The 15,772-nt window shown below is 23.1% G+C and overlaps 2 protein-coding genes across 2 annotated transcripts in view; one reads left to right on the plus strand and one right to left on the minus strand.

The window, feature by feature from the left end:
- The first annotated feature begins 26 nt into the window (after positions 1-26).
- On the plus strand, positions 27-2,893 carry LOC122857652 (uncharacterized protein KIAA2013 homolog). The gene is made up of 6 exons (XM_044159925.1): positions 27-499; positions 591-1,071; positions 1,134-1,371; positions 1,431-1,669; positions 1,746-1,973; positions 2,264-2,893. The coding sequence occupies exons 1-6, from the start codon at positions 319-321 to the stop codon at positions 2,724-2,726; spliced, it is 1,830 nt and encodes a 609-aa protein (XP_044015860.1). The 5' UTR covers positions 27-318; the 3' UTR covers positions 2,727-2,893.
- Positions 2,894-5,822: 2,929 nt separating this feature from the next.
- The window catches only part of LOC122857640 (metabotropic glutamate receptor 8-like), a 35,194-nt gene continuing 25,244 nt past the window's right edge, over positions 5,823-15,772 (minus strand). Inside the window, exons 7-15 of the mRNA XM_044159906.1 lie at positions 14,215-14,369; positions 12,671-12,925; positions 11,447-11,602; positions 9,631-9,757; positions 9,438-9,549; positions 7,433-7,656; positions 7,003-7,283; positions 6,034-6,935; positions 5,823-5,968 (exon numbers count right to left, since the gene is read on the minus strand). Of these exons, the coding sequence (XP_044015841.1) occupies positions 6,265-6,935; positions 7,003-7,283; positions 7,433-7,656; positions 9,438-9,549; positions 9,631-9,757; positions 11,447-11,602; positions 12,671-12,925; positions 14,215-14,369 (1,981 nt within the window). The 3' untranslated portion in view covers positions 5,823-5,968; positions 6,034-6,264. The remainder of the gene's footprint in view (positions 5,969-6,033; positions 6,936-7,002; positions 7,284-7,432; positions 7,657-9,437; positions 9,550-9,630; positions 9,758-11,446; positions 11,603-12,670; positions 12,926-14,214; positions 14,370-15,772) is intronic.

A 15,772-nucleotide genomic window follows, 5' to 3' on the forward strand; every position in this document is an offset into this window, starting at 1 on the left:
AAAAAAATAATAACAAAAAATAGAGAGAGAAAACAGTGGGACGATCCCCAGGTAAACATAACCTAAAAAACATGTTATAAAATTCTGTTTATATTTTTCTTTAATATAAAAAAATTAATATCAAAAAGATAAATTGATTGAAACTTAAATAATAATTTAAAATTGTAATTAAATTATTTATTAAACCAAGATTTATCATTAATTAATTAAATGAAATATTTATTTTTGAGTGTCTAATTTGTTGTTGTCTAGTAGACATAATTTTACAGGATAATTATTTAATTAAAAATACATAATTACAATATTAAAAAAATTAAAATGAGGACTGGTGGTATGTTTGATCTACGTGAATTTAGTAAAAGAGTTAGAAGATTATTTGATAGTAATTATTCACGTAGAAAAGTATTTTTTTTTGTCATAATATTTGGTGGTTTGTTATTGTATCTTGGAGTACCATTTGCTCAGTGGTTATTTACAACAAAAATTGAAGAATTTCAAGGTAAAGAATAAACAATAAAATAAATAATAAACTAGATTAACTGAAAAGATTGATAAATCATTCATAAATTTAATTTATTTCCATCAAACAGGATATGAAGAAATTTGTATCAGAGAAAAATTATCAAGCTACAATGTTGACACTATTGAAAATGATGCAATAATATTAAAAAATACAGATGAAAATGATGATAATACAAATAAATTATTGCCATATATTGGAAATGGTTTATTTGGTGTACAAATAACAACACCAGGTCGTTTATATATTCGTCATGATCGAACACTTTCTCTTTATGGACAGTGGGATCCACTTGTATCAATACCAGGTGATGATGATATTACTGGACATCGTGAAGCAACTGTTATGCATTTTACAAATGGAATTGTTAATAAACATCAATGTTTTAGAAGTGGTTATCATATTGATACTCAGTATTATGCACACAGAATATTTGATAATATACTTGTTCAAGATGTTGTCATCAATAATCCATCATCAGTATCACAAGATGTTGTATTTAAATATTTATCAAATTCAAAATTATCTAATTATGAAATTAAAACAGTCAAGTAAGTTTTCGAAAAATAATTAATAATAAAATATATTAATTTTGTTGGTTTTTTTGTTGTAGAATTGAAGATGATAAAGATAATCATGAATACACAATGACATCAGGAACATTACCACTTCCAGATTCGAATCAAATAATTGTTGTTTCGATATTATATAAAATTCCTGATAAAAATATTCTAATAAAACCAAGAAGTACAATGAAATTTAAATTTTTAACAAGTATTTATTATAGTGAGCCACAAATAGCAAAAAGATATTTAACTGAACGTGAAGTTACTCAAAGAAAAGCCATTGAGGTAATGATTTTCCATTGTTAAAATGTAATTTAATAATAATTATTAATTTTAATTTAAAGGCTATGAAAAAAGTATTAAATTCTCAACGTCAAGATCTACAAGAAAGTCATATTAATTCATGGAAAAAATATTGGCAAACCGGTTTTAGTATAAGTGAATCAAAAGCTAAAGATGCACTGAATGGATTAAAGATAAATTCAACAATATATTATGTTTTGTCTCAAGTACCAAAAGCTGGAGTTAATCTTGAAGAATCAGTGTCAAGTAATGAGGGTTGTTATCGTGGTCATCATACTCTGTAAGTATTTTTAAAAAATTGTAATTATTAATGAAATGTATTTTTAATTAATTTTATCATCTATTTATTTATCAAGTGATGCACCAAAACTTTGGAAAGATACTTCAACAATTGATGGTGTTAATACAGTTGTTAAAACATGGCTAATAACACTTGAAAAATTGGGATGTTATCATTTGATGAAAGGTGGTCCATCAGCAGTTCAACAAGCCATTATTTTAAGTCTTGGTGGATTAAGATTTAGCAATCAACATCTTGAATTTAATATTGATCCAAGTTATTTGCACAGAAACTATTTATTCAGGTATTTAAAAAAAATATCTTTCAACTTTTGAATATCTTTTTTTAACAATATATAAATATTCAAAAGTTTTATGCAAAATATTCAGTTGAATAATATGAATATTAAATTGAAAAAATTTTAGATTATTTAAAGTATTTAAATACTTTTAAAATTAAAAAAAATTATATTTTTTTCTCTGTTAAATATAGACGAAAAAGCTTAATCAAGAAATTTTATTTTTTATAAAATTTTAACTGAATAAATTGAAAGTTTAATTTATGTAAATATCAAATGGTTTATTTTTTTTTCAGACGAATTAATTATGGAAATGTAACACATGTTAATATATCAGTAACTGTTGGTGATGATAATCGCGCTGTTCTTGGTGTTGCATTGGACAGAAGTGACAGTGATTATTACGGTTGTGATGCTGGATGTTTAGATTCACCAGTTAAATTAAAACAAGCATACACAAATTTTCCAGTTAAATTAACAAAACCACTAACAGCAATTTTATATATAACAGCTGATTATCAACATATGCAAGATTTAAGAAAAGCTCTTCATGTACATACAATCCACGAGGCACCAGCTCATGATCATCAAGTCATGGCACTCCACAAACATGGACATCAACTTGGTGGCTTACCAACATTTTTTTGGGTAACAATTTGCTTTTTAATTGTTGTTTTTCATTTATTTTTATGTAAACTCATTATTGCTGAATATTGCACAAATAATGAACGTCCAAGATCGCGTCATAGTAAACCTTAATTATCATTTAAAAATACATATATTATTAATAATTATAAGTTATTTATATATTAATTAAATAAACAAAAATATAATTTTTGTAAATATTTAAATAATGATATACATTCGTTGTAAATGATAAACAAAATAAGTTTGTAAAATAAACAAAAAAAAATTTAATTAAAAAATATTAATTGTTGGTTTATTGGGAGGAGAGTTTGGGAATATTTAATAACAATATATTTAATTAATTTATACGTGAGCAGTGAATGAGCATTTTTTTTTTTCTTTATCAGCTTTTTTTTTTTTATATCTTTTTTTGTTCTATACATTTTATTAAATCACACAAATCATATACAACCATTATTATTAAAAATTTCATCATGAGATTTTTTTTTTTCATTATTATTTTTTTGTTAATTAGTTTTATTTGTTTTTTTTTTTTTTTTTTATTAAATAGCAATGACCTGCATATTTCTATTGACGTACAACATTCATATATTATTATTTTTAAATTTAATATAAAAGTTTTTATTTTTTTAACAAATATCAACTGGTTGGTTTATATTTCTACTATTGATGAATTTTTATGGTTTTTTTTTTGGCACACAATTAACTGTTTCAGGCATTCGAACATATTTTTTTAATGATAAAATATAATAGACTATTAAATTTCAACAAATAATAAACATTAATAACATTTTTATTTTAAATAAAAAATTAAAATACATTGGCATTTATTTACAATGATAATTTAATAATCTAACACGATTTAATAATTTTTGTTTTTTTTTTTATATTATTGATGAATTAGTAGATTATTTTTTTTCTAAATTGATTTTTTTTTGCCATTTATTTACACAACATATCTAAATCTAGACAATGAATATTTGAATTTTTTTATTTCATTATTTTATCGAACTACAATTTACTAATGATTTTTTATTTAATATTTCGTCCGTTAATTATTATTTTCCAGTAATACTGATGATATTTATGAGCAAGTTCTTAGTTCAATATTAAACACTGAGTATTTATAAATGACTGATTATTTAGTTTACATTTGTCAAAGTAAATTCGACAAAATAAATGACAAAAATAATAAATATAAATTATAAATTAGAAATAAATAAATCATGACAAAATAAATTTCGATTTCGAAATGGAAAATCTGTACTAAATAATTACTAAGCCACAGATTATTTTTATCTTGGCTATAATTAAAAAATTTCTCGCATGATTTATGTGTATAAATATTGGAAAAAAATTATTTCGTTATGATTTATTTAAAGAATATTTATTTCGACGCAGTTGTTGCAATTTTTTGTTATCGAATTTATTTTGACAAATTTATTTTATGGTGTAATCAATTATTATATTTAACAATAATTATTATTTATTTATATTATTTTTTTAGTGCCATTTTTGCAGCGGTATATATTTATTAAAATTTTTCTTTTTAATTGTGATTTTTTCACCTCACAATGGAAATTTAAAATTGACGTTAATTATACTTATACATTAATTAATAATAATAATACAAAGACCATCGTATTTTAAATACACTTGGATCAATACAGATTATTTATTTTTTAATTTTTCAATTCATATCGTGCTGCAAGTTGCACGAGATTTCAAAAGTAGAAAATAATAAATAAATAAATCATTACCATATATCAATCAACAGAAAAAAAACAATTTATAAATTATTTACAAAATTTTAATTTTAATATCAATGAAAAACTGATTGTCCTTTTATAATAAATAATAAATAATTTTTAAAAATAAATTAAATAACTACAATTGAAATCTCAGTGCATAATAAAATATGAAATTAAAAAAAAAAAAAGATCAAAATATAAATTAAAAAAGTTTTATTAAACCGCATGGAAATAAAATGAAAATAAAAAAAAAAGGCTAAAAGTTGTTATCAACTATCTACAAGTTATTTTTTATATATGATAAAATTTTATGTATAAAAAAATAGCAGTTGAGTCGGGCCAATGAAAAATGAAAAAAAAATAAAAATAGGCTTATGAGAAATGAGGCCGGATACTTTGGTGCCGGTTAAGAGACACAAGTAAATTAACCAACGACAATATCATCATAAAATTCATACATGTGTTGATGATAATAATACTTGTAATAATTTACGTCCCGTAATAACGATATACTCATCATCACGACACTAATCAATGCCATTTTAATATTTATATTTTACAAAAAAAAAAAAGTTTAATATTAAAATGAACACGCGAAAACCTGGACACTCGGGATATATTTTTAAATTATAAATAAAGTGCTACCATGGCTTTTAAAGTATCCTTTACCAACTTTAATTAAATTAACACAAAAAAATAATAATAAAGTTTGAATGAATTATAAAATTTAATCTAGTCTTATGAAAAAAAAAAATTCATGATATTTTTTTGTCTTAAATTAATTTGAAATAAATAACATTTAAAAAATGATATCACTTAATTTATATTCTATTTTACTATATAATATATTTATTAAATAAAAAAAAATTTTATTTAATTTATATTTACATTATTATTTTATCGATATTTTAAAGAAAAAAACAAGTAGATTTTTTTATAATATAAAAAAAATGTAATGTGATAATATTTGATGAAAAATATATTTCTGAAATAAAAAATAGTCTAAAAATAAAATAGAAAGATGATGAAAGATATGAAAAAAAAAAAAAGTAGGATATGAAAGCCAAACATTCCTTGACCTTTTTAAGGATTTGATCGTAAGTAACGTAGCACCTATTACCGTCTCGATAATATTGGATGATATGATAGCACTCAAAATGGACATAGAGGCTTTCATTACAAAACTGCCACTCAAGCGTGAGAAAATATACCAAGACATTGTATGTTTGTCATTATGATAAAAATTCTCCATCGAAAAATCTTGTTATATCAAATAGCAAAAAAAAAACAAGCAAAAAAAAAAAAATAATAAATAAACAAAAGCTCTTATTACATCCTATCTAATTTCTCGCTAATTTTAATAATGAAAAATTTCATAAAAATCTCTTCTTAATTTTCATTAAAACAATATTGTAAATAAAATGGAAGACAGTATAATAATAATAACAACAACATTATTTACAATAATTTACTTAATTTTTATGATGACATATCGGAAAATGTTGGTGATGGACTTGACATAGCATATCCATTAAAATAATCTTCATTTAAAGTATTAATTCTTGTTGAAATTGTAGGAATAACATCATCAATTTCAGCTGACTAAAATGATATTTAATATAAGCAAATAATCAATTAAAAAATAAATTTAAAAAAATCGATATTACCTGGACGGTTTGTGTTCCAGAATCAATAAAAACAGATTCATTATTTTTACAAATATTATTTTTCTGTTGTATATCATGTATAGTAATTGGTACAGTATAACAATGATCAACAATTTGATGATTATCATAATTAATAATTGTATTATCAATTAGAAAATCACTTGTATTTGACATCACCATATCCCCATTTAATTTATTAATATTATCAAAGGATTGGTGTTTACAAAAAACCTAGCTAAATGATGTTTCATCACATGATGGACTTAATGGTGTATCACCATTTATAAATTTATTATCATTTTGACTTTGTCGTGTTGGACTACTTCTTGAACATGATGTAACACTTTGCATTGTTTGACTACGTGTACCAGTAAATCTCATTGAATAATTTCTTCTATGACTTATTTGTGCAATACCAGTATTTTGTCCAATACCAGATAACACACCAATACCTCCACTGATATTTGTATTTTGATGACCAGGACGTATATTTTTATCTGGTTGAAATAGAACAATATATACTTTTGGTGTAAATAAACAACCAAGTGCAACTGTTGCTGATATATTAATACACATACACATACTTGCTATTTGTATTGTATAATCATTATATGTACTAAAATATATTGGTACAAATGCTAGCCAAACAATGCAAGTTGAATACATTGTAAAACCAATGTATTTTGCTTCATTAAAATTTTCAGGCATTTTACGTGTTTTAAATGCATATAATGTACACATTAATATTAATACCATATTATAAACAAGTGACATCATCAATGAAAATGTTGATACACGACATGTTAGAACAGCTGTTAATGTACTTGGATGAATTTCTTTTGTACTTGGTGGTTCAATTATGAGCCATACAATTGCACCAATTAATTGTAAAGCTGTTATTCCTATAATTATTATAATTATTATAATAATTGTTGGTGAAATAAATTATGATGATGATGATATACTTACCAAGTGATATTGCAACTTGACTTTTTGGTGATGTATATGATGGTCTTTTTACACATCTTTTTCCTTGATCAAATATTCTTGCAATACGATTTGTTTTAGTTAATATTGCACTATAACAAATACTCAAACAAAGACCAAGACCAATTCTTAAAATTGTACAGTTTAAAATTGATGGTTCACTTAGTATTATAAATGTCATTCCATAACATGATAATATTCCAGCTAATAATACGTAACATAATTCACGGCCAGATGCCATTATAACTGGTGTACGATTAAATCTTTAATAAAAATAAAAATATATAGAATATTTATTTAAAAAATTGCTTGTTATTTATTTTAATGTTGTTCAAAAAAATAATGAGGATAAAGAAAAGAATTTTATATACAAAACAATTAAACAACAATTGTAAAAAAAAAAATATCTCACCTTACAAAGACAATAATTGTAAATATTGTACAAAGAATACCACCACTTGAAAATACAAGTGGTACAATTGCCCATGGACTTTCCCATGGTATAACTTCAGCTGGTACTTTGATACATCTTGATTTTGATAAATTCGGTGCCCATCCAGGCCGACAGCTTTTACATGAATCGTTAAAAACATAAGCATTCTCTGGACATCTCATACAGCTCCAACAGCATGCATCCTGAAAATAATTAAAAAATTTTTTATTAAAAAATTTCAAACACAAGCTCAACAATATAAGAACAACTTTATTTTTTATTGTAATAAATTTTTGACATAGAATAAAGTTAGTATAATTAAGAATTTGTGGTTTTTTATATGTATTTTTCTCTTTTATTTTATTTTTTACAATGTAGCCTCATTATTCGTGTTGGATGCTTGAAGGATTAATAGGAGTATAACGATAACAAAAAAGAAGAAAAATAAAAATAATAATAAATAAAAAACGTGAGTACAGAGTGACTGAGTTAGAGTCTGAAATTAAAGAAAATAAAATAGAGCAGAGGTAACACAGAATAAAAAAGAGTAAAGGAAATAAAAACATATAAAAAATAAAAAATAAACGCAAACGTTCAGTAGGGATGAGAATTGCGACCGTGGCTATTCTATTATTGGAAAATTCAGGCTTCATGTATAGAGAGCTGAATGATAAGAAAATAAAAATAAATAAAAAATAAATAAAATAGTAAATAAAAATATAACAATTGTCAATTTTTAAATTGATAAAAATTCACTCAATTATTCAACTCTATAATAAAACAAAATACACATGAAGAAATAAAATTGACTCAAAGTTTTATAAAGAAAAAAAAAACTTAAACTTTTGCAATAAAAAAATAAGATGATGTCACGAAATTGCTAAAAAAAAAAAAATAGAAAAAAACAATATTAAAAAACAACTGGAAATGGTTTTTGAGTGCAAGTTGAAAATAAAAAAAAATAAATTGAAAATAAAATAAATTATTTTTTTGTATTGTACTGGTTCTGGATGATTAAATTGACTTTTTATTAAATAAAAATAATCATAATAATAAAAAAGTAAATGAATAAAATAATAATTTAAATAATTTTTCAATTTAAAATTGTAAATAACATATTTATAATATTTTTATAATAATAGTATTCATTTCAATTGAATAAATTATTAATCTAATTATTATAAAAATATTATTAAAAATAATACAATATACATTTGAGTTAAACTAATAAATTAAAATTTCATTTAAAATTAAAATAGTAGTTTTAGTTTCAAAGCCACACACAATACAAAAGCCGAGATAACTTTATATTAACTCTATTTTATCTTTTTCTCCATCAAATAATACTATATACATTTATCTCAATGTACATCTCTCTACACATTCTATTAAAATACATCTAGCCAAAACCAAGTGTCTAACAAATATATAAACACTTTGAAATTGTCAATTTTGTAAATTTATTCAACTCAATATAAAATGATTAAATACATCAAGTTAATTAGCGACAAACTTTTGTATAAATACTTGAATTTAAAAGGAAAAAATAAACTCGATATCCACTTGAATAAAAATGATTATAAATAGATGATAAAGAATGATAAAGATGATAAAGAAAAAACCAAAAATAAAAGTCATATAGATAAATTAGAAATCAATTAAAAATAAAATAACAAAGTTGTATAAAAAAAAAAAAAGCTTTTCAACATGTGTTTGATGATGTGCTTTTATAAATCGATAAAATGGGGGTAATTTTAACCCTCTTTATCACCAAGACCACCCTATACATGTATACATCGACAACATATACCCAGGGGGCATAGACGTCATCGAGAAAATTGATATGACCAACCACCACGATCCAATTATTTTCCTGTTGTGATTCCCCCCTGTTACTCAACTAAATAATAATAAATTAAATAAATAAATAAATGTATTTTAAAATAATAATATTGATTATGCTTTTTTAATTTTAAATTATTACCTGAAAATTACGAACGTGACCAATTGGACAATCAGCACTACAAGTACTACGTGGTATGTGAAATTCACCAGGACCATTTGCCCATCTTGTCATGTTCATATCAAAAGTAAGTCTGTTAAATTAAATATATAATTATTAATTATTATTGAATTAGTATAGATGAATTTTTTTAATTTTTAATGAAAAAATTTACCTGTTTTCCCAGCTTCCAATGAGGGTGTAATCAAAACGACCCTCTTCACTTCTCTGATATTGATAAATGTTATAGTATCCGAAGGCGTCACCATCAGCATTGAATCTTATTTCCGTTCCTTGACGACCTACGGAAAGAAACCTCGTTATTTAATTCAACTACTAACGCTTGTTTTTTTTTCATTGGAAATTATTTAAGAATTTTGATTTCTTTCGTTTCTTATGTCGCATTTAGGAAATATTAAATGTAAAATTGAGTCAAAGAATTTGTCATATTTTATTTTTAGATAAAGAGCAAATTTTTGTTTTTTTGTCTGTCTCGTTTTTCTTATTTTTATTCATCATTTCGAAATGCATTTTTGCTGATATTACCAACGAATAATTAATCAGCCAAGTTGGCTCTATATGCATTTGTGTTGGTAGATATTTTGAATAATTCTAGGTGAGATTTTCATCCAGCGAGTTTGTGACATTCAGACGAAATTTAATAACGAAATTTTACGTGACAAATTATTCATGTTTTACTTTATTTTAAAGTGTTTTTTTTTAAAAAAAAGTATTTACTTTGCATTTGACTCACGTATGACAATTCTTTCGTGAAAATTTTTTGAATATTATCTTAAAATTTTGATGGAATTATATACATTTTACATAAAAACATGTTAAAAATTGTACATAAAATCACTGAAACAACTAAACTCACATTTATCACTTTTTTTCATGTTAAAAAAAATAAACTTTATTTTGATTTAAATTTTAAATAATAATATGAAATATTGTTATTGTGTTTTATATTTTTTTTTCAACTTTGAAATAAAATATTAATCCAGATAAAATGTCATTTTAAATGTCTATAAATAAATTTTTCAAGGCAACTTTTTAAATTAAAAAAAAAAAAAAATGATTACAAGCTGTTTCGAGTAAAATTTTCATTTACTTGTGATTAAGTAAGCACATAAATTAAAAGTTGACACCAGATGATTTAAAAGATTTTAATTTCAAGCTAAAAATACATAAATTTTTTGTAATTTAAAACTAATTAAGATAATTTCAAAAAAACCTTTAAATATATTCATAAATATTTACAAAAAAATATGATTAAAAATTTGAAAAAAAAAAAATTATAATTCAAAAACATACCCTACAAATAATCAAGTTAAAAATCTCATTTTCTTTTTACTTGCATATAGAAAACAACCCTCCTCCCTTTCACCCATATGACAACTTGAAAAACTATATAAAAAATTTCATCAAAAGGTCATCTAAATGTATTATTTTTCTACTTTACTATATACCTATCATTTTATAAAAATTGAAAATGTATTCAAAAAGAAAAAAAAAAAAAATTAAAAACTACAAAATAAAAGAAAAAAAAAAAGCTGTTGTAATATTCAAGGAATTTTTTCATCACCCACACTCTGATCTAATAAAAGAAAGAAAAAAAGAAAAGAAAAAATAAAAAAAAAGCTGAAAAAAATTATCATATCATTCGAATTTTATTCCAGACATCACAAGTTCACGACATTCAAGCAATTTCATCCGTTGAAATTGAACATGAATGAGATATTTGTTTACTACATTATTTTTTTCACAAGTTAAAACCACACCCAACATCGACAAACATGATTTTTTATTATTTTTTATTTCTTAAATAACTGAATAAATAAATTAAAAATAATGTTAAAAATAAAATATAAATTACAGCTGCATGTTTACATAACGAATTGAAAAAAACACAATGAAATTCATACTGTAAATAATAAATAGTGTATAAAAAAAAAAAAATGAAAATAAATAGTGATTAATAATATGTGTACCAGTAAATGTGACATTTCGAATATACTGCAAGAGACGTTGACCTGGTGGTGCTGGTTTCAAAGTGTCACAGAGATAATGCATTGTACCAAGTTCACCAACACACTCATCATCAATAAAATTATGTACTGCATGAGCCATTGCATAAACTGCATCAACTGTAAAAAAAAAAAATAATAATATAAATTAATAGAGAATCATCAACAAATAAATGTTTAAATTTTTTATATATTCAATTTTTTCTCCACAAAGTTTTTAGAAATTTTATTTTGACATTTAATAATCTTCAGTTTTTGTTTTTTTATCTATCAAGTTATCCTCAAGTGTATTGAGTAATTTATAAAATTTAAAAACAAAAAATAATACAGAAGATATGAAAAAAACAAATAACATTTTCACCCAAGGGCAAAATTAAGCAAGTCAGATAGAATGACTTGATTATTTGGCAAGGCTAAATCTAAATTTTTTTATTTTTTTATATCCTCGATCATCAACTAGCTCTATTTCACTTGCAGGCATAATAGAGAATAAAAAAAAAAAACTACTGATTGTAACATGCCTGAAAAAGAAAGAGTTAAATGAATAGAAAAATAAAAAATGAAAAAAAAATGAGAGTAAAAATGAATAGCGTGAGAAGCACAGTGGTGTATTTCGACAAAGAAATGAAAAATGATAAAAACCAAAAAAAGCTCTAGGCATGATCATTTGTTTCTCGCTTGGATACTGAAAGGTATGTGTATTTTGTAAATAATGTATGTTCACTTTAGTTGAAAAAATCAATTTGTTATTTGTTCAAGTAAATAAATAACTAAAAAAAAAAATCAAATTGATAGATAATAAAAAAAAGGAAAAGAAAAGAAATAGATAAAAAAAAAAGCTAAATGAGAATAATATTTGTGAGTCTCTTGATAGCAATATTTACATGTAAAAAATTTATGTTTATGTTGCTTTGTAAATGCATATAGTTTGTTGTGTTTTCTGTATTCCCAGACCTTGTGACCTGGGGCTATTTTACTTCCATCAGGTTGTATGTTGAAGTGGCCCCCATCCGAGATAGCCATAACAAAAACTAACCCGCTGAGAATTTCATAATCAAGTTAACGATACAAAAAAAATAAAAAAGCTTGATGAAACAGATAAAACACTAAATAAAAAATAATAATAATGTTTCATAAATTAGAAAATTAATTTGTAAATATTTTTGTTTTTTGGTGTAATGTAATTACCAACGAAAGGAACAAGTCCTTCTTGATCATATTCAGTTAGCTCTTCATCACCAGTACATTGTCGTTCTCTAATTGTTGATGAGTTTAAATTTGCAAATGTACATTTATGATATTGTGACCAAAATTCACGAAACCATACGTTACGACAATTAACCATTTTACCAATTTTTATTGGATGTGGTACATTTTTTTCACTCTGGCCGTTGCATTCATTGCCCATTCTTGGTCGTAAATTTCTTATGTAGTTGTCAAAATCTGTAAATTAAAAATGTGCAGGTATTTATTAAAGTCAATAAAATAATTAATTTTTATAATTGAAAATGAGTAAATAATAAATTAGCTTTCTAGTAAAATAAATAGTGACAAGTTAAATTATAAACAATAAGATTTCGATTTCGCTTATTATTTCTTTGCTATTTATTTTGTTGAATTTCCTTTGACAAATTTATTTTATATTATGTAATCCTTTTAAATAAATATACATTGTCTTTGTTTGATAATTAAAGCTTGCAACAAAATAGTTTTGTAATTAAAAATAATTAAACCATGTTAAAAATTCAATATCTTATAAAACCTTTCAAAAGATTTAACTAAAATTATTCTTCTTGTAAATGAATTTTAAATTGTATCTTACAATAAATTTATATATTTTTTTTTTTTATATTTTAGTTGAAAATCACTAACAGACTAATGAGATATTATATATTAATTTTAATTTCATTATAATGTACATATTTTATGTATATTTAAATTTCACAAACATGCTTATTTAAATATAACATTTTCTGGAATTGTTGAATATTAATTTTGTTGATTGTTTGAAAGTTGTTAGAAAGTCATTTAGCTTCATTTTACATAGCCATCTTACACAAGCAACCATGTACATAAGACTACATTTAAATTTCATAAAACTAAAGAATATATGTTCTTAAAATCTCATCCCTTTTTATTATTCTCATTCCTTTTTTTTTTTTTCATTTACTTTTAGTGAAAAAAAAATAAAAACCTTCCCAGTTAAATCTCTATGAAATATATATCATTTAAAATAAAAAAACAAATAAATATTAGAATAGTATTTTATTTGCACTACCAATAAAAAAATTATTTTAATTTTTTCCAATGATCCAAGATAGTCGGGTGTGCATCTTTGAGAATCCCATAAAAAAAAAAAAAAATACTAGCCAGCTTTGATGCCATTTTAGCGTAACGGAAAGGTACTTGGGGCGTGAGTATCGTGAAAAAGAGAATAATTCAAAAGTGGAATGAAAGGATCCGCGAAATGAACAGAAATTCTTCTCTTTTTTTTTATTTCCCAAAAGTTTTTTTATTCTATTTTTAATTAATAAAAAAAAAAAATTAAAAAATTAAAAACTTTGATAAAGACTGAAATATAAATTAAGTAGTCATGATCATTAGTATTTTCTTTGAGTATTATAAATAATATTTCAATAAAAAATTATAAAAGAAATTTGTTTATAAAAAAAAAAAATAAATACATTATTGGCTTGTATTATTATTTATTTATAAAAACAATATATACATACCCTCAAGAGAATTGCGAAATGGCAAAATAGTGATTGCACTTTCAGCAGCAAACTCTTGATCTCGAACGGGATGAACTTTGCCTCCCCAAGCGTCACTACCAACCCACATAAAATGGCCAGTACGATTTGCTCTGATTGTCGCTTGCAAGAGTTTTCTGAAATAAAATAAATATAAATATATAAATAAAAAAATTAAATATTAAAAAATAACTACTTGGCTACGGTAAATTAAAAAAAAGAAATATCAAATTAAATTTAAAAAAGTTTTAATTTAAATTGACATTTATATTTGTCGTATTTGTTTAATAAATTAATTAATAGTTGAATATTATTAAGATTAATTTTTTTAAAGATAGTTCAGAGTTGTCTATGTGTCTGATCATAGAGAAATTTACTCATCTCATTTACTAATCGACGGTTTTTCACAGTCAATTTACTTAAATCTCATCCGGATCATTTGAGTTGTCTACAAATATAGAATATGTATATTAAATTTTGTAAATGAGATTGAATAAATCTTCAGGAAGTTCAAGAGAATGCCAACAGATCATATAACCATCATTATGCTAATATTTTTTATATCAATGTTATTGTATAAAAATGATCAAAAAAAAAAAAGTAGTAGAGGTCAATGAATAGTCTGACTTGTAGTTTTTGGCTTAAAGTTTTGTCAAATATTTTTTGTAAACATATTTTATTGTTGTTTTTAAGTATATACAAAAATAATGGGCATGCTTTTATAGTTTCATATAAACTTTATGGTAAATACTTTGAAAATTCACAAATGTCCGAATGTAAATTGGCAGTTTTATTACTGAAAAATTCTGGGATTATGCTAAGAGCAGCACTCAAGACATTTACACACAAAATAACAACTAAATAAATAATACAGCTTTGAAATAAAAAATTGTAATTATTGAAAAAAGATCAATTTGAAGATGACAAGTGAAAAATATAATTTTTTAAGACAAAAAGTTGCTTGTCATTATGCTCGTTTAAATTTAAAATAAAAATATATTTTTATATAAGCAAATTGTAGATGAAAAATTTAATAAACTATTATTAAATTATTATAAAATTAAATAATTGTATATTTATAGTGTTTAATTTAAAATTTAATTTAACAATTTTCTTTGACTTTTTTTCAATTTAATATCAAATGAAAAAATAAATAAATAAATCAGCCAAGTTTTAACATCTATTACAGTTGTGCAACTTTTTTTTTTATTTGGTAAAAGTATTCTTTCGATTTCTTCAATGACATTTTTCTTTTTATCGAAGCGCACAAATACAAATGTACATATAAATTGAATACATCTATACGAAGGTATAATATCCTCCAAGGAGACAAGTGCAATAGAAATTGATCGACAATTTTAAAAATGTGTGTCATAAAATCAGTAAAAAAAAATATATAATCTTCCAGCATAATATCAAAAAGTAAACAAGAAACATAAAACTAATTTACCCATTTATTTATTTATTTAGTTTTTCAATTTCATCAATGATTTTTAAACAAAAAAAAATATAATGCTTTATTTCTTTAGCATTGTTTGTT

This window comes from Aphidius gifuensis, linkage group LG5 (genome assembly GCF_014905175.1).
Source record: "Aphidius gifuensis isolate YNYX2018 linkage group LG5, ASM1490517v1, whole genome shotgun sequence".
NCBI lineage: Eukaryota > Metazoa > Arthropoda > Insecta > Hymenoptera > Braconidae > Aphidius > Aphidius gifuensis.

What these genes read in the sequence shown, in the direction of transcription:
- LOC122857652 (XM_044159925.1), top strand. Translation starts at nt 319, where the DNA reads ATGAGGACTGGTGGTATGTTTGATCTACGTGAATTTAGTAAAAGAGTT. An exon ending in AAAAATTGAAGAATTTCAAG is followed by an intron (nt 500 to 590) that starts GTAAAGAATAAA and finishes TCCATCAAACAG; the next exon opens with GATATGAAGAAATTTGTATC. An exon ending in CTCAAAGAAAAGCCATTGAG is followed by an intron (nt 1,372 to 1,430) that starts GTAATGATTTTC and finishes TTTAATTTAAAG; the next exon opens with GCTATGAAAAAAGTATTAAA.